The following is a 22,942-nucleotide window of genomic DNA, read 5'->3' as shown; positions in this document are numbered from 1 at the left end:
AAATTTCTTTCAGATTCTTATTATTTAATAAAATATGATTTTCTTATTTTAATTCTATAAAATACACCAAATAGAGTAAATTAAGGAATATATATATAACAGTTAAGTATTCACAATACTGTATTTCACTGGATTTTAAAAACATGATGAGATTTTAGTACGTGGTTCTCCAGCAATCTGAAAAGAAACCTTGTGTTCCCATTCAGTCACATTCCTGAGAGTTCCTGGAACAAGATAACATGAATCAGAGGATGGTGCAGTATTCAATTTGCTCTAGTTAACACTTAGATTTGATAAGAATCCTGTAACATACTAAAGAGCTGGTACTGTAAGAAACTGTATGTAGGCTGTAATGTATGTACTGTATTATCTACAATATAATGAATCATAGTATGAATATTAATTAACCCTAGTCCAAATCCAGAGCTACAGGAGAGGGTAATTTCATTTACCTCCATTTGCTGGCATTTATGCATAAAGTCCTTAATAGTTCTGTTGGTGGTGATGCAGGTGTAAGACTGTAGCTACTCGTCCTAACATCTTGTGTGTTGCATCTGTTGGACAGGTGCAGAGTTTAGAAGACATAGAGATGGTAAAGACCAGGACTGTCCCAAAGAGAGCAGTGGGACCCCTTAGTAATTTATACAGAAGACAACATACTTCAAGGGTTTTCTTCTGTTATGTATGACATATAGTGCTTTGCAGAAATATTCAAATTCTTGCAGAGTTTTCATGTTTTGCTGATTTAAAGCTGCTATAGGGTGGCAAACACCATTCAGTTGCAAGGCAGGATACACCCTGGAAAGAACGCCAGTTCATTGCAGAGCAAACACACAGATACAAACACACACTAACACTCACACCAGGCAGCAATGTAAATCACTGCACCACAATGCCACTGAAATAGTGATTACTGTAATATTTGTAAATTATTCACAGAGCTAACTCTCACCTGGAGAAGACGGGGAGCATTGTGAAAGTTATATTCTTTGATTTCTCCAGTGCCTTTAACACCATTCATCCCCCATTAATGAGAGATAAGCTAAGGGCGGTGCAGGTGGACACTCCCCTGGTGTCCTGGGTTATAGACTATTTGACCTGCAGGCCACAGTATGTACGGCTACAGAGCTGTGTGTCCGAACAGGTTGTTAGCAGTACTGGGGCTCCACAGGGGACTGTTCTTGTTACATTCCTGTTCACTTTTTACACCTCTGACTTCAAGTACAACTCTGAGGCATGTCAGCTGCAGAGGTTTTCGGATGACTCTGCAATTGTGGGGTATATTAGTGAGGGGAGGGAGGAGGAATATAGGAGCTTGATTACCAACTTTGTGGAGTGGTGTCATCTTAACTATCTCCAGCTAAACACCAGCAAGACTAAAGAAATGGTGATGGGCTTTCGGAGGAATAAGTCTCCGCTGAACCCTCTTTCCATCCATCTATGGACAGCATGTTGCACTCATGTACTTTTTGGACACTGCATTAATATACTGTTTATACTGTGTTACTTTCAATCTGTATTTACCTATGCGCATTTTGCACATATTTTATTGTTTTACAGTGACTCTTAGCATATTTTGCACACACCTAACTTTTGTATTGCTGTACTTATTTTAATTTTTAGTCTATTCTTGTATCTAAATTACACAATCTACTCCACACATCAATGCAAGAAAAAAACACAGATGTAAATAGATAATTAATATGATAGAAAGGTGGAAGTCCTGATTGTATAAGTATTCAAATCATTTTCTGCGCTGAGAATGTACCAGAGGGTGCTGCTGAGACAGTCCCAGGGTAATTGGGGTAATTGGCTGCACCCAGAGACACCAGCTTCCTATAAAAGCACACAGTGTGGCATCAGATTTTACATGACCTTCACAGTCACTTGAGACAGTGTGTTTGTAATATCAAATGGTAAGAGCCTTTAGGAACAATTCATATATGCTATGAAATATTCTTGTGGGAGTGAATGTAAATTATCCTTGGTCTTTTCTATGTTGACTCGCCAGTAAGAAAGAAGATAGGAAAGACACCTGTATGGCTAAATTAGAATACTTCTGGATTCACCCAGGTGCTGAACTTCCACTGTTACTAGAATCTCACAAGGAGTTAAAAGTGCCAATAGAAGGAGTGGTTCTCTGGGACATTTAATGTCCCCTATTCAGGTTTGGTTTATGTACAGATCTTCTGGCTATGCTACCATCAAGATGTGGATGTGTTACATTGTGAGATATTGTTACGAAACTGGTGAAAATCAGGAATTGACTGAGTGGTTTAGTCATTCAGTGAAATAATTATTCATAAACCCAGACTAGTAAGTGATTTTCTAGCAATATACCTGAGCGGCTGGTCTAATTAGAAGCATGTGAACTCTTTATTCTATGGCATAGCTTTATTGAGAAGAGTAATAATCCAGGCACACTTGGTTAAAACAAATATTTATTATAATCACAAAACACAAACTTCACTACACAAAACAAACAACACACAAAGTTATTTTACTGTATGTACACTATTTACAAACAAGGCATTTCTGAAGGCCTAACATTCTGGTCACCCAGAAAACCCCAGACTGTTACTGTGCATTAATGCCTACAGTGGCCACATAGGCGATAAGCTGCCTTCTAACTAAATACCATGCAACCTCTCTCTCTCTCTCTATCTCTCTCTTTCTCTCTGCACCCTGAGTGCCACAAATGGGAGCCTATATCCCTATCCATAAAATGCACCCTAATCAGGAAAGAACTGAGGTCTCTTTTACTTGGGGAACCCAAGTTCCCTAAAACACAGAATAGCATTCCCTCTCTAACAAGGCTCAAATTATGTTGAAACAGACTTGTACAGTAACCCTGAGGAATGTATTCTCTGATTCTCAGGTCACCTTTGGCCTAACTGACCTCCTCATGAGTGCCAGTTCCTTCATATCATTTCATAGTCTTGGCCACAGCAGTTACTGACTCTTGCAATTTGGCTTAAAGATTGATCCTTCATTTCTTAAAGTAATTGTCTTTTTTCCTTGCTTAACTGAGAAAAAGTTGCCATGTTAATTCAGGAATTACAAACTTTTGCCCATGCTCCCTATATTTATAGTAATCATGATCCCTTGCCTGTTTACCAATAATTGGTGACAAAAGGTAAATGAGGTAACATGCTAGTTAACTGTGAGAATATCTAACAAAGACCATTTAAAACTTCTTTTAGTGTTATAACACCATGATATAAACATTTCTGATTTTTAACTAACCTTGGCTTCAGACTGAAATCTGCTTGCTTTAGGTGTTTATTTTATTGAAAATGAGACATTGACATTTTCAATTCAGTTCACTTAAGATAAGTACACATTTCATATAATTTTAACTGTATATAACTTGGTTATAGACACGTTAATACAGTTAATACAGTATAGAAAATGAAAAATCTAGTTTCACGCAAGTGTACTAAAACGTTTGACTGGTACTGTATATTGCAAAATATTAATATATTTGGCTACATTGTTTACAAAATTATTATTAAAACAAATTATTGGTTTAAATGCATTTTTTTTTCTGTGGTGCTTTTAGGCTTCCTTAGTTACAGCCATGCAGGGAGTGGTTTGCTGACAGACATTGCTATGGGAACCAGGCATTCTCATAAGAGCCCTGAGAGAATGTGCTCGGGCCGCCTCTCCATTCCACCTTCAGTCTATCAATCAGGCAGCCAGTCTAGTAATCAAACCCTGATTCATCTGCCTATTTAAGGCTTAATTCTCCAAAAGACCATTGCAACATTGATGCTGAGCTCCCTAGAGCCATGTGATGATTAGCTCTGTTCTTCTGCTTCTCAAGCATTCGTTTATTACAGGGTTGATCTAGTGGAGATTCACTTTAATTTCTGCTCTGACAGCCCTCGACCCACTACCTCACTACTCTCAGTCCTGACAGTCCTCACACAGTCTTGGTAGCCTTTCCTTCTCCCTGATTGTCATCTTACCTCCCTGTTCATCTCTCATTACCAGCTTAGTCTTGCTGCCTCCTTGGCTCTCCAGAATCTTCTGGAAAGCCCTGCGCTTGGGTGTAAGCTTGTCAGTTTGCTACACTGTTGCTCAGCAGCACCTGCTGTATTTCGAATGTAGGTGGTCTAAATGCCCAGATGGAAGATCTCAAATTCACTACAATTTGATGTAGATGTCTGAACATTGTAGCTGTTGTGCACCCATAATTTTGCTGGCTACTTTTCAAGTCCTGCTTAGTGTGTTTGTATTGCATTTATTTAGGTTACTAAAGCAGGGTAACACAGTAAATGATATGACAGATTCAATCCAAGTTCTACAGAATAAAGCTGTTGTAGTGCACACAATAAAAGAGCAGGGTATTCATAGGAGAAACAGTTGCTGGTCGCGCTTCTTACTAATGGTATGTCAGGATTTTCCTCTCAGGATAGTCTATAATCAACAGTAAACCAAGATTTTTATAACTGTTTATAACTGACAATTTCAATTTCTTTCGTCTCAGTGACTGTTTCACAGTTGATGATTGCTTTCTATATTCAATAATTTATGTATTTGGTTTTTGGCACATTATGTTGAAGGAAAACATTTTTATGTCATTCACAAAATAATCTACCACAGGCTCATGATCAGTGTAGAAGACTGACAATGAGTCATCAACAAATTAAATTATGTGTTTGTCCTCAAAAGGGCTTCTGCAGCTGTCTGTATACAGAGTACACAGCCAAAAGGAGACACAATGGAAGAACAAAACTGTTCTAATATGGCCAGCAGCCATATCACTCTGCAACTTACAACTGGCAACCCACTGAAGCTAAGCAGGTGTGAGCCTGGTCAGTACCTGGATGGGAAATCTCCTGGGAAAAACTAAGGTTGCTGCTGAAAGAGGTCTTAGTGGGGATAGCAGGGGGCGCTCACCCTGCGGTCCATGTGGATCCTAATGCCCCCAGTATAGTGATGGGGACACTATACTATAAACACGTTCTGTCTTTCGGATGAGACGTAAAACCAAGGTCTTGACTCTCTTGGGTCATTAAAAATCCCAGGATGTTTCTCGAAAAGAGGGGTGTAACTTTGGCGTCCTGGCCAAATTTCACATTGGCCCTTACCAATCATGGCCTCCTAATAATCCCTATCTATGAATTGGCTTCATTACTCTGCTCTCCTCCCCACTGATAGCTGATGTGTGGTGAGTGTTCTGGCACACTATGGCTGCTGTCACACCATCCAGGTGGATGCTGCACATTGGTGGAGGGGAGTCCCCATCACCTGTAAAGCGCTTTGAGTGGAGTGTCCAAAAAAGTGCTATATAAGTGTAAGCAATTATTATTATTATTAATATAAGACCATATAATCTTTCTCTCTGTGATCTGTTGGTCAAAATGTGTATGATCTAACCTTATATAAATATTATTATAAATATTAAAGTCTGGATTAAAATTTAATAGTTATCTCTCTGCCAACAGGTATGATTGAATGGTGTTAGTCATTAATCTCTAAATAAAAGCCTGGTGTTTTTTCGGACCTTCTACATCCAAATATAAAAGATTCAGTAATGGGAGGGTAGCATCTCCGACTCTACAGTACCTGCTCTACCTGGTGGAGAACATGCCTTCTATCAATCTATTCAAATAACTTCATAACTAAAGAGGTTCATCCACTGGTCTGAAATCACTTAATTACTAAGGGGATTTGTGCTTTGCATAATGTATGATTGTTGCCTGTTTCTAAATTTTGGGATGTTTCTGCTAATTCAAAGATATTTTGACCAAATTGTAGCATTCTTTGGCCCCTTCCGAGTTATGGACTGTGCCGTTGTCTCATGACCTTGAGCCACAGCTACTCCTTTCCCCATGGCAAGCTATGGGAAACTGGGTTCCTCCTTTTCTCTGTACCTGCAGTCTCCCTCCCCTTACCTCTCCCTGGTGAATTACAGCCCTCTGCATTGTGAAGCTATGAACCTGCCTCTACTCTGTCGTAATCCACTCGATTTGCCACAGTATGTTTTGAAAAATGTGAGGTGGTGTAGGAGGTAGGGAACTCAAGGGGTTAAACTGTGTTGAACTATGTTGTACAAAGTTCTGATCTGTAAGAATGAAGGAGTGAGATTTTGAGAGATTGCAGACACAAGGATTCCTGAGTGTACAAGTGTTAACCAAAGAGGTCAGAGGCCAGGTCAAACAATCAGGAAGATTACACAAACCATGGCAATAAAGTCAGTACTCCAGATACAGTATAAGGTTCCCATTCCTTTAACTATTTTAAGTAATCATAAACAAATATGTGGTTAGACAAAAATGTAGTTAATCCCCAGAAAACCTGTATTCTGTGGCTATCAATCTGTGCTAACAGCAACAAGGAGGTAGTTTGCAGGATATTAATGGTTCCAAGTACTGTAATTTTTGGGAGGTAAAAGCCACCCAAGCTTCCTCTAAATAACTCCAGGAAATAAAGATGAACATTTCTGTGATCTAATATCCAGGAAGATATTATAACGCATACGGCCTACATTACAGGTTGTGCGAGCCGGCTTACCAGCGCAGTGACATCACCACCCTTCCCTGTTGATAGCAGGGACCTCAGCCGCTGGTCTGGGAGGAGATCTCCCTTTAGTTCAGCTGGCTGGTTCCCTGTTGAGTAACGCCCGGGTTTGAGTCCCTAGCGGTGGGGGACTGACCTGAGGTGGCAGGGGCGAGGGCGCATACCCACGTGAACCCGAGAGCACTACAATATGTTTTTCTACTGCAAATTGTAACATACAGCTCGTTACATAACATAAGCTCAGTATTTTTTTAATGAATATTATACTGTGGAAACACCAGTAAAGAGTGTTAAATAGTTAACTGCAGTGACTGAAAAATGAGATGGTAAACATGAGTCACAATTTGAGTGACAGGAAAAATCTTTCCTGTTCATCCACATGCTTGAAAACTCCTGAAACAGGAAAAAAACAGTTCCCCTAAAACACCTGACAACACATATATATTGTAAATGCATTTTTCTACATAGTGCAATAGTCTCACTTCCAAACTTAAACACACTCCATCAGAGAGTATTACAGTAAGTATTCAAGAAAAAGTGACCTTCTGATCACGGACTTTACACACCCCCAACAAAGACTGTATATCAACATAGAGCGACTGCCTTACCTTCAGTTTTATACACCTCCCACCTGAGTGTGTGCACTGTTCACCAGAGAATGTCCATCTGTCCATCAGTCTTATGCATCCCATAATGTACAGTATGAACTCTTCATTAGAGACTGACAGTCAGACTATCAATTTAACACACCACACTGGAGAGTGTACACTCTTTCCACCCTGCCATTGATCTTGCCATCACTAATAGATAGTGAATGTCTGACCATCTTCATTTCTCTATACTTGTAAAATTCCCTAAATGTGAAAAAAATCAGTTCAATTGAAAGATGTTAAACTGACGGGGATTGGTGTGCTAGTTATCATGGTATTTAACCACCTCTCTTAAAGTCTTAAACTCCTTTAGCTCAGCCAGCTGGTTCCCTGTTGAATGAGGCTGTTGGACCGGGTAAAATCCCAGGGGTTATACAGTTAATTTTTTTTAAAATTCCAAGTTAAATTGTTGGCTGATTACTGGCTGCTGACATTTGGATTAAGACAAAATATAGATTTTCTCAATTCAGATGTAAACCTGTGAGAAACACATAATGCTCACAATAATCTATAATAGTGGACTATTTTATGCATTTGGCTATATGAGAAACAAACAGAAAGTAATGCTCTGATCGCACTTTGAACCACCTGGGTGTAGCTTGCTACATTTCAGTGCTCATTACCACTACAAGGACAATAGAGGTTTTTTTTTTTAAAGAAACGAATGTCAAAATGTTTCCAAAACATCCACTTGTGATACTGTAACTGCTTAGTTACATGATTCCATATTAATATATCTATCGAGTGATGTTAAATCACTACAACATTTAACTTTTTACAATAACAGCAAGTGGTGTTCTTACTACATATTCTTAGAAAAGGATAAAATATTATAACTTTTTACGAAGTACAGAATATAATGAATAGTCACCTATGCGTAACAAAATAAACATTTATATTGATTTGAATCGCGTTTTGATTTAAATCGTAAACGCGTGTTTAAATATATGAATTTAAAGGCGATATACTGTATAAAAGCGCTGATTCTTATGGAGTGTGTTCCACCGGGGATTCAAAAAATTTATTTTTTTTAATCGCGTATCTAAGGAAAATTGCAGTATAACTTTGTTCATGCACAAACAGTGGCATGTTACATTATAATTTGGGTGTCTCCCCTTGCCAGAAAGCTCTAAATTGCATTTTGAGTGCGGTTTTTGACTTTTTCTAAATTGCAACCCATAAATAAAGCTGATAAAGCTTAGACTAACTGTATTCTAAACTGTATTACAACGTAAATTGCAAAAATGCACTTGGAATCTGTCCAAGCCCTCCTACGAAAATTATTTAAACTGCGACACTGATCATTCATCTCTAAATAAACTTTATTTTATAAAGCGTTTAAGGCGAATAGGTAATTAGATTGCTCATAAACCTAATCGCTTTCTCTACATAAACACAGCGTGATTGCTCTCTGAAAATGCTTTTCCTTTATATTTAGGCTCAGATTTCAACTATAGATCGCATTATTATAAACTTTCTTGGAAAAATGTATTTTATGTAAACCATGTTTGCTATTAATTCATTTAGGGCTAAAATACGTTCATTGTCTTCCAATCGAGTCGAGTTGACATTAGAAGCTTGCCACTCCCGGACTGTTACACCAACGCATTAGCATGTTGAAGCGACTTAATTGAGGTGCCCAGCTACCAGTTAACACTGTACTTCCTACTTTAAAAATACTTGTGAAACCGGTTTAATTCGTCACAGCCAGCACTCCTGCAGAGAGGGGGTTGTACTCGTAAAGTAGAAGCAGGCGAGATTTCCAGCGAAAGACACCTCCCCCCCTCAAAAACCCAGTGAGCAGCAAGGCTTTATGTCAAAAATTGAGGTGGATTTTGTTTATGATAAAGAGGAGAAACTGGGATGGGAGGAGGGTTTGGTTTTGCATAAGGGGCGGGATTATGATAATTGGAGGAATTTGCGAGAGTATAATGGTTTGATATATTTGATTTTGTATTGTGGTCGTTATCTATGTTTTTGGTTGGTATTATGTTTATATGGTTGTTTTTGTTGGTTGGTTGTTATTATGGTTATTAATAATACAATCTATAGTTGAAATCTGAGCCTAAATAAAAAGAAAAAGCAAGTGATTAGGTTTATGAGCAATCTAATTACTTATTCGTTTAAAACGCTATCTAAAATAAAGTTTATTATTAATTTGCTGGACAGAGCGGTGAACATTATTATGCATAAGACAAAGATAACGATCCTGATCAGTTTAGAAATCTGTGTACGCTGTAAGGTTTTTACTTCTTAAACTTTAAAAATACACGTTTCGAATAGAAAGAAATCCTCTTCCTGGTACAGTCGCATGAAGAGACAGGCGAAACAGCCCTACACAGCCCTGTCGCAGTACACGAATATAATCATATCGTTATTAAATTCTTTAGATACGCGATTCCATATTATATTAGCAGAAAAGCTTAAACTACCACTTTTTCACACACTATTTCACATGTTAGTTAAATTTAATTTATTTATATATTATATATTTATATCTCTGACCAAGGGAAACGTCTCATATTTTCAAAGAAATGTTTGTTCACAACGGCGACTGTCAGAAGATAGGACACAGCGGCTCAGGCACCCGCTGAATGGAAAAGGGGTACTTTAATGTTCTGTATGGCTAATACTAAAGCCAATACTAATATTCAATACTTTAATATCCTTTTCTGTATGCTTAACAATAGTGGGTACTGGCCTAATTCGTCCCTGCTCCCGTTGTTAGGTGTTAATGTGTTGTTAAGTGTGAATTTGTAGCTGTTTCCCTGGGGTCTGGCTTTTTTTCTGGAAAACCATAACTGGTCTTGTCCAGATTGACTGTCGGCGCCCAGGTCTGACAGTGCTGCTCCAGCCTCTGTTCTGTGGGCGACAGCTGGACCAGGTCGTCTGCACAGAGCAGGAACTCGATTTCCATAATTAATGCAGATCAGTAAATCAATGGACAAAACAATTATTGCGCCCAAGTCCTCAATGGGCTTTGATGTGCTAATGCGTTGGTTTAACAGTCCAGGTGTGGCAAGCCTCTAATGTCTCCCAACTTTGAAAACCAAGTAATAACTTAACTATATGTGCAAACGAACAAGTAATAGGTTTATTCCATGCTGAAAAAAAGAAGAAAGAGAACACAACGTTTCGGCCGTGGAGCCTTCTTCAGGTGTCTTGACTATTACTTGTCTTGACACCTGAAGAAGGCTCCACGGCTGAAACGTTGTGTTCTCTTTCTTCTTTTTTTCAGCATGGAATAAACCTATTACTTGTTCCTTTGCAGCCTACGCATGCTGACGCAGCTACCCACCTGAACTATATGTGCAAACGTTTCATATGTTGCTGTTGTGGATGCCTGTGGAGTGTATCTTATTTGCCGCGCGCCCTCCCCCCCTCTTTCCCTCAATTCAATTCAATTCAAGGTGTTTTATTAGCATGGCAGATGGGTTCAATCAGTGTTGGGTATTTACTTTGCTTTGAGATTCCACTTTTAAAGGTGATATATAAATTCTTGACTAAAATAAATTGATATCTTTGTCTTCTAAGCTCTCTGTGTACAGTGGAGCCTCCTGTCCAGCCAGCACATGTCCACAGACATTCACAACAGCGACATATCATAAAACGTTTGCACATATAGTGTGCAAAAATGCACTTTATTTACTAAAAATAAGACAGAGATACTGTATCAATTTATGTTGCATTAGCCTGATTATGATTAAAAAAACACATATAATTAAACACGCGTTTGCGATTTAAATCAAAACACGATTTAAATCAATATAAATGTTTATATTGTATCGCATACTGTCCAGCCTCCATTTCTCTATAAAAATTTACTCTATTACACACACACACAATAGAAGCAGGAAGCAGAAGCAGGGACCGTTGTCAGAAGGGAAGATGACTTAGAATCGATCATGTTGCGATATTTTGAAATATAAAAGTCAATTGATTGTCCATAATATCGCTATTCTTTTTTTTCGAAGAAATGTTTGTTAAAAGAAAAGTCCAGCACCAGCTGGATTTAAACACACAACCTACAAGTTGTTAATCAGGCACATAGACCAGTAGGCTACAAGACAACTCGCATGAACAGGGAGGCGAAACAGCCCTACACAGCCCTGTCGCAGTACACGAATATAATCATATCGTTATTAAATTCTTTAGATACGCGATTCCATATTATATTAGCGGAAAAGCTTAAAACTACCACTTTTTCACACGCTATTTCACATGCTAGTTAAATACTTCGATGCTTGAAATGTTTAGGGAGAAATGGAATACCGGTGTGTATTTTTCCTTTAAAGTACCGATTCCTGGAATCTGATTGGCTGACACCCTTCTGAAGTGGTTCCATAAAATCTGGTATACGGAAAAAAAAGCATTGATAAAAAAAGCCTGGATTCTCATGTATCTCATACAAGTATCTTTTAATACAGTCTTTGCTGTGCTCTTGAGGATCCTTGTGATGTTTTGAGCTCTAGTTGAATGATAAGTGCCGCATTTTAAATAATTTTCGTAGTTAGAAATTATGAAACGCCCTGTTAAAAGCAAGGGAGTTTTTATGCCCGTTGAAGTAAAACAAAATGCCTGACAAAGTATGGCTTGGACAGATTCCAAGTGCTTGTACAAATGTGCTAAAGAAATTATACTTTGAGTATACAGCTTGTCCAAAGTCATTCATTATTAATACTATTAGTAATATCTTCGGTAAAGGCTTTGATGCATAAATATTTCTGATAAAGGTAGGTTGTGTACTTTTGTCCAGCTGAGCAATCTTGCTTTCATAAAATATATATGCGATTCAATATTATATTCCCTTTTAATCAAATTCTAAAAGTATGCCTGTTGACTCCGGTATCTCTTTAGTTAAAGACTTCGATGCTTAAAATGTTTAGGGAGAAATGGAATACTGGTGTGTATTTTTTCTTTAAAGTACCAAGACCAGCCATATACTGTATGTTTATGTTCCAAAATTAATATCGTTTATGGCCTTCACACGTGTTACAGTATGCTCCTATTCTTTTTATGCTCAGCTACTAAGATTTCCTTTCAGTGGTAAAATTCAATATCTACAACAGGCACAGCAAAGACGTTTACTGTAAGTCTTTCTACGACAGACCAACGGACCACGAGTGCCCCTGTCGGTCAACCAATCACGTACTGCGGTGCCTCGCGTCATCTTGCGTCACAATGCGCGACGCCACCTGCAGTACGTGTCTGTAACGCGCACTTTGAATGGCTGCATCTGTACTTAAAATAAATTACAAAATAGTTACTGTCTTGCTCTTGTGAAATGTGATTGGACTTATAGTCTAACTCTACAGGTTTATATTGTGAACATTGAATTTATACTCATCCAAGCCACTACTGGTGGGGCTGGTCTGTGGATTTCAAAGTCCAGTGCAGAGAGAGAAATCACTGAGTGTGTTTGTCAAGGTGGAGTCAGATTTTCTTCCAATGGCTCGGCACAGAAGGCAGGAATGTTGGTGTTGAGAAAGAAAGAGAATGCAGCTTATGCCTTGTGCTGGAAGCAGAAGTATAGGAAGGAATTCCTCACAATAAACATTTGGCGTTACAATGAGGCACAGAGTTTTGGGCACCTCATCAGTGGAGTTGTCAAGATGGGCCCAGTTTATGACGATTCTGCTGCTTGTAGTAGAGGCCCATTGCAGATGCACTCTTATGCTCGAATCAGTGGAGCTTGGCTGGGCTCTGGATTATTGTTTATTCATGGCAACAGTAAGATTATTAGAATTGATCACCATTTCGAAAAAAAAGTATTTTGATTCTTGGATAGCTTTCACATTTTCTTCCTTGCTGTCAGATCTTAATTAAAAAATTGAAGTTTTAATAATCAAAAACAACCTACTAAATATTTAAAAGCAAAAAACAAAAAAGAAAGTAAATATATAATATGAAAGAAAAAGTGGAAAATCTTGATTGTGTAAGTATTCAAATTCTGTTTTGTTGCAATTACTTCTTGTTGTACTGGTTCAAACGGCTGATTTGAAATAAACATACTATTCAGCTGAAACCAGCATTTCCAGAATTTCTGCAAAAGTAGAAATCAAATACCAGTATTTGGTCACAAAAACAGATCAGATTGTTTTTACCATTCACTCTGTCATTAAAATTTAAAGTGGCAAACATCATAGCTATAAGGCAATATAAAAATATCTTGAGTTATGTGGTAGAAACCTCTCTCATTTTGTATTTTAAATTTCAGATTTTAATTTAAAAAAAAAACTTATTTATTAACTTTACAGTTAAGTGGTTATTCTCTCACTTGCTGTGCCCCACAGAAGACCTTTGTAAGTGATGATTCTGGAACTTGTCTCTGTAGAAGAACAGGTGTCTGAAGCAAGACTAAAAAGATGTTAGTGACATTTTGAAAAGTGCTGTTATTAAGGATTGCACCTTTCTTAAAAATCTGTATTACCAACTTAAGCACAACACTGTAATTGTGTAATCATGTTACTATGATGACACTTTCATACGTCCAACACTACTTATGAGAAAACTCACTATTCTTCCTCTCCATCATTTCACATCATTGGTGTGACAACAGACTGGATAAGAAACTGGTCAGATTTCCATTTTCAGACTTCAGTCACTAAATTTTGTTATGATCTTGCTTCACTGTACTGATCTCCAGCTTGCTGGCAGAACAGGTCCCACCTGCTTTAACAAATCAAGGTGTTGGCTGTTTCCAGCCGCCTGTTATTTCTGTACTTTTAAAATCTGCACATGATTTCCTTGTGTTTTGTTGTCTGGTATTGTGGGACTCAAAAAAGACAAGGGTAGGTGCTTAATTTCTTCTTGTACTCCACGTGTCAGGAGAGTAATTATGCATAAAAATTTTAATTAATTTACTGTAACAATCACAAATACAAATACTGTATAGTGAATTCATTTTTAGAACAAAAAGATAGGTCTGCATTTATTTTTAAGCATCCAGATTTAAGGGGAAACTGCTGTCCCAAATTCTCAGACCGGTTTTCAAATCTCAGTAACAAAATAAGTTAATTGACAGTATAGAAAAAAGACAAATTTGAATTAAATGCGAAATTGTAAAGTTTGTGAAAGTACTGTAAGTTGCCAAACCTCTGGTCTTGTCACGGGCAAGAGTGAGAGTTAACTTGAATTGAGACGTTAAGCCACCCTTCCTGCTCACTTGTCACTATAATGACAAATGTATGACAAATAAGTACAGGTTGTGCAGTAGACATGTTCCTTTACTGTTTATGTTCATGTACAGTATTTGTCAGCAAAATTATCTCAAAATTGAGAACAATATTCCTATTGGATGAAAATAGATGGATTCATGAGCCTGCTTGTTTACAAAGTAATAGGGCCACTTCACATCATTGAATGTTTTGTTGCCTCATTCTGACTCACAGAATATGGTTCTGCACATGCCTGAAAATTTGCTTTTTTAAAATTTAAAATTTTGTGATGTGACATTGAAGTTTTAGAAGTTATTGTATACACTCTTATTATGGTTTGACATGCACTCATCAATGCTGATTCTTTCTAACCCCGAAATATAAAAATAGTGTTGCAGTTCCCCTTTAAAGTGAGATATTTAACTCTAGGTTGTATTCTGTTTGGTACAGCAGGCAGGTTTATTTCTTTTTTGGACTGGTTTGGCATTACATGGTGATTCATAGTGTAACTTGGATGTTGTATGTGATTAGCCCACTAGGCCATTATGAGTAATTATCCAGTTTTGTATGTATTTTGTAAATAAACCACTATCTAGAACTATGTTAATGTGCAGTACAGTATGAAAGAGTATGTCAGTAATGTTTATTTCCAGTACTGGATGTCAGACACTGAAACACTGTCACAACATGTGCAGTATTGCACATTAACAACACTAACATACTCTCAGTGTTGTAGTTACACTTATAACAAGAAATGTACAGTACAGACTCTGAGAGTAGTGTTGTTAATGTGCAGTATGTGTTGTGACAGTTTCAGTGTTGTTGATGTGCTTTATAGTGTCTGAGAATGCTTCAGTGTTGTTGAAATGCAATACAGTAAGTGAGAGTATGTCAGTGTTGTTATTGTGCAGTATGGTGTGTGATAGTGTGTCAGTGTTGTTAATGTGCAGTACAGTGTGTGCGTGTCAGTGTTGTTAATGTGCAGTACAGTGTGTGAGAGTGTCAGTGTTGTTATTGTGCAGTACAGTGTGTGAGAGTGTGTCAGTGTTGTTATTGTGCAGTACAGTGTGTGAGAGTGTGTCAGTGTTGTTAATGAGCAGTACAGTGTGTGAAAGTGTGTCAGTGTTTTTATTGTGCAGTAGAGTGTATGAGAGTGTCAGAGTTGTTAATGTGCAGTACAGTGTGTGAGAATGTCAGTGTTTTTATTGTGCAGTTAAGTGTGTGAGAGTGTGTCAGTGTTGTTAATGAGCACTACAGTGTGTGAAAGTGTGTCAGTGTTTTTATTGTGCAGTACAGTGTGTGAGAGTGTGTCAGTGTTGTTAATGAGTAGTACAGTGTGTGAAAGTGTGTCAGTGTTTTTATTGTGCAGTACAGTGTGTGAGAGTGTATCAGTGTTGTTAATGAGCAGTACAGTGTGTGAGACTGGGTCAGTGTTATAAATGTGAGAGATTCTCAGTTTCTGTTGTGTGTTGGCAGGTTCTGCTGGTCTGGATCAGATCCTTGAATCCCTCTGCTGATCCTCAGGAGGGGAGCAGATTCTGAAATGAGTCTCTCCGAGGAGCCTAAGGTAGAGGATGGAGCGATGGGCCTTGAAATTGAGAGGTAAGAGAGTGTCCTTGTGTTTGAGAAACTGATTCTGTCACTGTTGCTGTATGGTTAGGGAGCTGTGAGGATGGGTTTGAGGAATGTGCTCTGTGTACAGATGCAGCCATTCAAAACACGGTGGGCGTGTTGCATCCAAACGCGTCATATTGCGTCATTTCGATATTATTTTTTTCATTCATTTCAAAGATATTATTAATAACCTTTTAAATCTGAAGGGAGATCTAAAGGGATCCACACGGCACAGGTCCCTGCAAGCTATTCAGAGGGAAAGACGGTGATGTCACCGCGCAGGCAAGCAGACACAGCCTCTAATGTTAGGCGTATGCGTTAAATATATTTAGATCTTTGAATTAATATCGTTATTGATTTCTTTAGCCTCACAACATTATCCAATAATACTCTTCTTGAGTCTAATTTTTAGTTAAGAAGGATTTGAACTACAGACCATAAAAAAAACAGGATTCACTTTTTTCACAAATTGATGATAATGATATTAGTTGCAGTTTGAAATTATTCGTTGTTATTAATAAATGACTTGGATTCAACATGTTGTGATATTTAGAAATATAAAAAAGTCAGTGGAGTGTCCATAATATTGCTAATTGCTATTGCTATTTTAGTTTTTCAAAGAAATGTTTGTTAAAAGAAACCTCATGGCAATAACTCAGTAACTGGATTTGAATACACACCCTCAGCCTTATAAATCAGTTACTTAAGCCATCACACCACCACCACAGTGACATATCAGTTAGTGAAACAGCTGTACACATATCAATAGAAAGTCTTATACTACTGTTTGTGCTACAGTACATGAATATAATTATATCGTTATTAATTTCTTTAGATATGCGATTCCATATTATATTCCCTATTAATCAAATTCTAAAAGTATGCTTTTGTTTACTCCGATAATGAGTATTCATATATTCGCAGAAAAGGTTAAAACGATCAATTTTCACAAAGTATATAAACGTACAGTAATATGGTCAGAAGAAGCACGTAAAAACGTTTCTGAAATAACCACATGTAAGACTTTGATGCTTAAAATGTTTAGGGAGAAATGGAATATTGGTGTGTATTTTTTCTTTAAACAACCAATACCAGCCATATACAGTACAGTTTACATAATATGTTTATGTTCCTAAATTAATATTGTTTATGACCTTCAGATGTGTTATCCTCCTCTTCTTTTTATGCTCAGCTACTAAAATTTCCCTTTAGTTGTAAAATTGCATATAAATATTCAATACCAAGCAGATTAAAATTTGCACAGTAAAGGTATTAAATGATTAAATCTTTTCACTACCGACCAATGCACCACGAGTGCCCCTGTCAGTAACTTTGGCCAGCCAATCACATACCGCTGTATGTCGTGGTGGCTTGTGCGTAGTTGCAGTACCTGAAGCATTCGGTCAAAGTCCAACAGATTACAGAACAGCTTCTACCTTCAGGCAATAAGACTGCTAAATAGCCAACCTGCAGCTCCTTAAGCAAATCACCCAAAATGGCTACATGGACATACAGTTGACAATGTATTCAGCATACTGCACTACTTGGACATAAAGTATTGCATACACCATGGACACATAGCAGTTCTATTCACATTGAGTTTTATTCAATTTCTATTATATGATTATCTATTATTATGTAACTGTCACAATCGCTTCTCCTCCTTTTAAGGGTGCTCCAGCCCTTCCTTGTTTTGCCCCATTACCTGCACCTGCTTCTTATTTCTGTTCTCCCTTTAAAGCCAGACGCTGACATCATTCGGCGCTCCTCATTGAATTCCGCTTCGTGAGAGCCCGGGTCCTGCTGCGTCTGGCTCCGTTATACTTTTAACCTTCTGTTCCTGATTCCCCTCCCTTCGCCGATCCCGACCCGGTTCATGGTTTTAATCCTCTGGATGGATCTCCTGGCCTTGGACTTTGCTTCTGTCTTGGATTACCCGTTTGGATTTTCTCTTGGAATCGTTAGCCCCGGACTCACTCCCCCTGGACACCTGCACCCCTTGGACACGCCCCCTGTCTCCATACCCTCTCCTGCATGACTTTTTCCCCAGTGTTTCCTCACAATCCTGGATTGTGTCGTCTGCATACTATCCGTGACAGTAACCTTATTTTTGTAACCTTAATTTTGTGATTTTTGTGATTTTTACCCCCCCGGTAATCTCAAAGAAAAAACATTTCACTGCATGCTGTGTTGTTGTGGATTTGATAAATAAACTTTGATTTGAACTTTGGTTTTTTAAAGGATATTAATTTAGGAACATAAAAATATTATGTAAACTGTATATGGCTGGTATTGGTAGTTTAAAGAAAAAATATAAACCAGTATTCCACTTTCTTCCTAAACATTTTATGCATCAAAGTCTTACATGTGGTTATTTCGGAAATGTTTTTATGTGCTCCTTCTGACCATATTAAGTTTATATACTTTATGAAAAGTGATAGTTTTTACCTTTTCTGCAAATATGCTTGTTATCAGAGTAAACAAAAGCATACTTTTAGAATTTGATTAATAGGGAATATAATATGGAACCGCGTATCTAAAGAAATTAATAACGATATAATTATATTCATATACTGTAGCACAGTCTAGTATAAGACTTTCTATCGATGTGTGTATGGCTGTTTCAGTAATATTAACGTGCCTGTGTCTGTGGTGTGATAACATAAGCTTGGGTCCTATGAGTCTGAGGTGTGTGTTCAAATCCAGTTATTGCCATGAGCTTTCTTTTAACAAATAAACATTTCTTTGAAAAACTAAAATAGTAAATATTATGGACACTATATTGCCATTTTTATATTTCTAAATATCACAACATGTTCAAAGCTAAGTCATTTATTAATAACAACGAATAATTTCAAACTACTACTGATATTATTACTGACAATTGTAGTGCGCTCTCTGAAGGCCCCAGTTCTGTAGGGTTTGGGCATTTACTGGGACAATTATTAATTGTAGCAGTAAATCACAAAATGATTCTTTTAATGGCTTTAGAATCCAACCTTGTGATATAACTCAAACAATGCACACACACAGGTACTAATACACGAGGATACATTTATTAATACATAGAATATGCATATAAACCTAACAGATCTTATCGAAAGGGTTATCAGAATACAAAAGATATATATTCATTCAGTTACAAAGAGTTACATATATCAAGAGGACATACGTTCAGTATATCATTCATTTAGACAGTTTCGTAAATGAACTTGGTTACAACTTCTACATTAGATACTCAAAACAAGGACATAACTCTTAGGAATTAAATTGATATCAACTGGTTGGGATAACAATTGAATTCTCAAGCTATAATGCATTGAAGTTGAATACTCATCCAATCTCTGGGGATTCATATCTCCTGCGGGCTCTCTGGCTCCGTGCCAGGCTGTGCTGTGCGGCTTGCAACGGTGCGCTGCTGATACTCACTGACTGGCTAGTTAGTGTTGGCTGAAACTAGCAAGAGTTTGTGCACAGGAGAAAAGATGACTGTGGGTCCCAGCAGGTCAGGAAGAGGACCGGTTCGTTCCTGATAAAGCGACCTGTTCACGAGGCTTGCTGCTAATGCTAACCTCGGGTGGATCCTCTGGTTACTCTCTGGCAACCTCCGCTCTAGACTCTTAGAACAGAGGAAAGTTCTGGCACTCGGACACACTGGCCGTTCCGTGGTTGTCTGGGCTGAGTCTCAGGATGGTCAGGAGGCGCACTGCGAGAATGTCCTGCCCTTGGGAGCCTTCTGCTCCTGGGCTGTCCTGCCCTGGAATTCTCCTTTGAGATTCTCCCTTTCAGAAAAGTCCACTACAGGCTCTCTGTGTTGCCTGTTTTTACCTGGAGGAACTTCAGCTCGTTCATTGGCTGAAAGTTTCATGGGCATCAGAATTTCACGTGGGTTACTCGGCCCTACCAGTCCTTGATTGGTTGATCAAGGTGAGATATGAGTCACTTACTCCTGACACTTAGGAATGCAGTCCAGATGTCCATCTGGCACTCCCTAGACAGATAGGCGCCAATGGATGACCATTGATCATGATAGCCAGGCTTAGCTAAGTGCATCCCCATTTGGGAGCTGTCCCTTATCAAAAGAAAACATCTTTAAATCAGCCTGCATGAATAGTTTCTCTATGGCTGCACCACAGAGATGAAGAGAGAGATGGGGCCTCATTTGGGAAAGCACAGCAACACTTAATTCTGTCTTATTAACAAGCATTGCCGCTACACAATAAATATTATCAACACTATATTGTCATTACAAACATGTATGCCATACGGCATATGCGTTACTGAAGCTAAAAGTTTAGCCTTTGTCACTAATGTAACCACTAAATAAAGACATAAATATAGAAACCCCTACATTACAAACTGTAAATGGCTGGTATTGGTAATTTAAAGAAAAAATACACACTAGTATTTCACTTTCTCCCATTTGTACGTGCTCCTTCTGACCATATTAAGTTTAATATGTGAATATTTAATATGTGCAAAAAGTGAATCCTGTTTTTTTATGGTCTGTAGCTCAAATCCTGCTTAACTAAAAATTAGACACAAGAAGAGTAATTTTGGACAATGTTGTGAGGCTAAAGAAATCAATAACGATATTCATTTAAAGATCTAAATATATTTAACGCATACGCCTGACATTACATGCTGTGCCTGCTCACCAGGACGGTGACGTCACCGCCTTTCTCTCTCAATAGCTAGGAGGGACCCCAGCCATCGGGCAGAGGAGAGATCTCCCTTTAGATTTAAAAGGTTATTAATAATATCTTCAGTGTCGCATTAACATTGGAATGTTCTTCCAAGTGTAAAAAGAGACGATACTCAACGTGTCTCCTCTATAAATTTCCAGTTTACAGACCGTACAAGATAATTTATTATGAACGTCTTCCGTATCGCATTAAAATTGGAACAGTTTCACCCCTCCCCCTTCCCTCTGCCTGTCTGACTTTTTTTGTGTAAACCGGTTTTACACGTTTTAAGCATACTGTAGTTTTGACCGCGGGCACTTTTCCTCCCCCTCTTCATTTTCAAAGTAGAATAGGCGAACCTTCCAATGAAAGACAGTCCCCCTTCCTCCCTCGCACAGACTGACAAATGTTTTATTAGAAAAAGAGATTCACAACGCAAAGCTCTGTCAGTCTTCTGTGTAAAAAATCGGTTTGAACATCATGGTTGCTGTTTTTAATAAGCTGCTGAGTAAAGAATACGAATTTTCCTGGTGTCAGCAGTATTGTGTATATAGTTGACCTTTACCTGAATGAAAACAGGACATAACGAAAGGTTTTCAGAAATCAAACAAAGCTTATTTCCCATGCTTACAGGGTTCCAGTTACTGCGTAATTACGCATCGATGAAACACCGGAGGTTTACAAAAAGAGAATTAGCTCACTGATATGATATGTAGAGGCTGTGAAAATTTTCACAAGTAGAGGTCTTTAAAACACATTTAGTTTGAAGGCTTTCTGTATTTCCCTTGCAAAGATATGGACATAAGAATATTTCTGTGTGGTAAAAAAATGGCATAAAAATGACACAGCCAAGCACTGCTGCGACTTTTGTAGTTATTCCAGACCAGGGTAAAGTTAGCTTAGTTAGTTCGAAAATGATTTTGGCACGCATGTAGCGTTTTCACAAAACCTCCTGAGTTGTGAGAACACTTGCTTTGTGTATAAAGTATAGTGAGAATGTTTTCACAGCCTTCACTTTGTCATTCTTATGCAATGTTATGTTCATATCTTCGCAAGGGAAACACAAAAAGCCTTCAAACCAAATGCATTTTAAAGACCACAACTTGTGAACATTTTCACAACCCCTACATAAACAGATCAGTGAGCTAATTATTTTTTTCTGACACTTGGGAAATTCTTGGGGTTTTGATTGATGCACAATTATGCACCATCTTTGTCAGATTGTGAATCAATAAAGGCATTTAATTAAACAAGCGTTTGCGATTTTAATCAAAAAAGGGGTAATGGGGTTAGACCATTAGACATGCAATACACATCCTCGTGATAATCTTAGAATCTTTGTGTAAGCTTTAAGTTTTTTTTACTTTTTAATAAAACATTTTATACACTTAAATTTTGTAAACGCAACACACATTCCGTACAGATACAGTAAAATCACGTTCTCCTGTCTTCCCGTGGTGTAAAACGAATTAGCAGGTAATTGAGATAACAATGCATCGCCCAGTGAAATGTTCTTCTTTACAAGTATAAAAAGAGGTGATACGTGTCTCCTCTATAACTCTTCAGTTTACAAAGAAATTCCACCAGACCCTCACAACATTGTCCAATAATACTCTTCTTGTGTCTAATTTTTAGTTTAGCAGGATTTGTGCGATAAGCACATTGTTTAATGGGGATGACATTACCCATGTCTGTTATCACTGTACAACACTACTTCAGGTGATGTAGCCATGTCAGTCTGCGTAGTCTGCAAAGGAACAAGTAATAGGTTTATTCCATGCTGAAAAGAGAAGAGAGAAAACGCAACATTTCGGCTGTGAAGCCTTCTTCAGGTGTGAGGGTCTTCAGCTCAAAATGAAATGCTTGGAGCTTGTAATGTAGGGCGCTCTGAACGAGTTAAACTTTGTTGAGGGCTTGCCAATGTGGTGATGTCACTGCCTTTCATATGAATAAGAGGGACCTGGTCCATTAGGGTCAAAGGTAGATCTCACTTTAGCTTGGATGGCTGCTTCCTTGTTGAGTGATGCTGGAGGCCTGGGTTCAATTCCCCACCTAGTAGGATGTGAGCCTGAAAGTGCTACATTATTAATTATATCTTCTACAGTATGTCGCATTAACTAACTCTTCAGTTTATTCCGCCAGACAGTACATGAATAGAATTATATCGTATATTATATTCCCTGTTAATCAAAATCTAAAAGTATGCTTTTGTTTATGCCAATAACGAGTGAATTCACAGAAAAGGTTTAAATACTATCACTTTTCACAAAGTATATAAACTTAATATGGTCAGAAGGAGCATGTAAAA

General features: G+C 38.0%; 1 protein-coding gene across 1 annotated transcript in view; it reads left to right on the top strand.

The window, feature by feature from the left end:
• The window catches only part of LOC148815848 (NACHT, LRR and PYD domains-containing protein 3-like), a 124,190-nt gene that overhangs the window by 521 nt on the left and 100,727 nt on the right, over positions 1-22,942 (top strand). The window contains exon 2 of the mRNA XM_088904849.1: positions 15,812-15,937. Coding sequence (XP_088760975.1) covers positions 15,879-15,937 — 59 coding nt within the window. The 5' untranslated portion in view covers positions 15,812-15,878. The remainder of the gene's footprint in view (positions 1-15,811; positions 15,938-22,942) is intronic.

Source organism: Atractosteus spatula, chromosome 24 (assembly GCF_055471065.1).
Source record: "Atractosteus spatula isolate fAtrSpa1 chromosome 24, fAtrSpa1.hap1, whole genome shotgun sequence".
NCBI classification, from domain to species: domain Eukaryota; kingdom Metazoa; phylum Chordata; class Actinopteri; order Semionotiformes; family Lepisosteidae; genus Atractosteus; species Atractosteus spatula.
This window is presented reverse-complemented; position numbering and strand designations above follow the sequence as displayed.